Genomic DNA, 1,251 nt, shown 5'->3' on the forward strand with positions numbered 1-1,251 from the left:
CGGGGGCTGCAGGGCTGGGGTTGAGCCGTCCCCTCCTCACAGTGAACAACAAGTTTGGGCTGCGGTGCAAGAACTGCAAGACCAGCATCCACCAGCACTGCCAGTCCTACACCAAGATGCAGCGCTGCTTCGGCAAGATCGTGAGTGTGGGGCCCCAGGCGGCCCGGTGCTGCCCCAGCCTGTCAGGGCCACCAGCCTGCAGGGCCGGGGGCAGAACCCAGGCGTCTGGGCTGCCCCCTAACCCCTGTCCCCCTCCAGCCGCCCGGCTTCCGGCGGGCCTACAGCTCGCCCCTGTACAGCGACCAGCAGTACGCCTGCGTCAAGGAGCTGCTCTGTGAGTACCTGCCCCACCCCGGGGCTCAGGGACTCCCCAGGCCCCGCCCCACCATGCTCAATGCTCCCCTGGGGCATCTCCCCCCCCACACAGCTGCCACCAACCGGAGCGACCCCGTGTTCGAGACCCTGCGCACGGGTGTCATCATGGCCAACAAGGAGCGCAAGAAGGGCCAAGAGGAGAAAAAGAACGTGAGGGGGCATTGGTGGGGGGGCTGGGGACACTGGGGGGCAGGGGGACGTCCATTTCCCCAAGGCATCTCGCTGTTGTGATGGGCCCTCCACGGACCCCCCAGGGCATTGTGGGAAACTCCAGCCTGGGAGTAGGGTGGGGCAGGGGCTGTGTTTGCCCCAGAGGCCCCAGGAACCAGCTGCCCAGAGCTGCCTCGCCAGTACCCAGAATCCCCTGGGGCATCCACAGGGCCACCTTCCCTTACCCAGAATCCCCTGGGACAGCCACGGGGCCACCTCTGCTTACCCACAGTCCCCTTGGGCAGCCAGGGAGCCACATTCCCCTTACCCACAATCCCCAGGGGCAGCCACAGGGCCCTATTCCCCTTACCCATAATGCCCTGGGCAGCCAGGGGGCACCTCCCATTACTCACAGTCCCCTGGGGCAGGCATGGGGCCACATCCCCCTTACCCACCATCCTCTGCTCAGCCTCAGTGCCCCCAGTCTGGTTACCCAGCATCCTCCAGGGCCCCACTCATTCCTAGCCCTGCTCCCCCATGACCTGCTACCCAGAATCCCCCGGGGCTCTCGCCCTGGCCATGCTCCTGCCCTGGGGCCAATTACCCAGAATACTTTGGGGCTGCCCCCTGCCCTGACCCTGCCCCCCTGCCCCCAGCCCTTGGCAGCCATGATGGAGGAGGAGCAGGAGCTGCCCAAGCCGGAGGGGGACAAGGCGGAAGGAGGTG

General features: G+C 66.7%; 1 protein-coding gene across 1 annotated transcript in view; it reads left to right on the forward strand.

Annotated features, from left to right (window-relative positions):
- Window positions 1-1,251, forward strand: part of STAC3 (SH3 and cysteine rich domain 3) — a 4,458-nt gene that overhangs the window by 1,490 nt on the left and 1,717 nt on the right. Inside the window, exons 3-6 of the mRNA XM_019531671.1 lie at window positions 43-140; window positions 259-334; window positions 428-525; window positions 1,182-1,249. Coding sequence (XP_019387216.1) covers window positions 43-140; window positions 259-334; window positions 428-525; window positions 1,182-1,249 — 340 coding nt within the window. The remainder of the gene's footprint in view (window positions 1-42; window positions 141-258; window positions 335-427; window positions 526-1,181; window positions 1,250-1,251) is intronic.

This window comes from Crocodylus porosus, unplaced genomic scaffold (genome assembly GCF_001723895.1).
Source record: "Crocodylus porosus isolate Cpor-Errol unplaced genomic scaffold, CroPor_comp1, whole genome shotgun sequence".
In the NCBI taxonomy this organism is placed as follows: Eukaryota; Metazoa; Chordata; order Crocodylia; family Crocodylidae; genus Crocodylus; species Crocodylus porosus.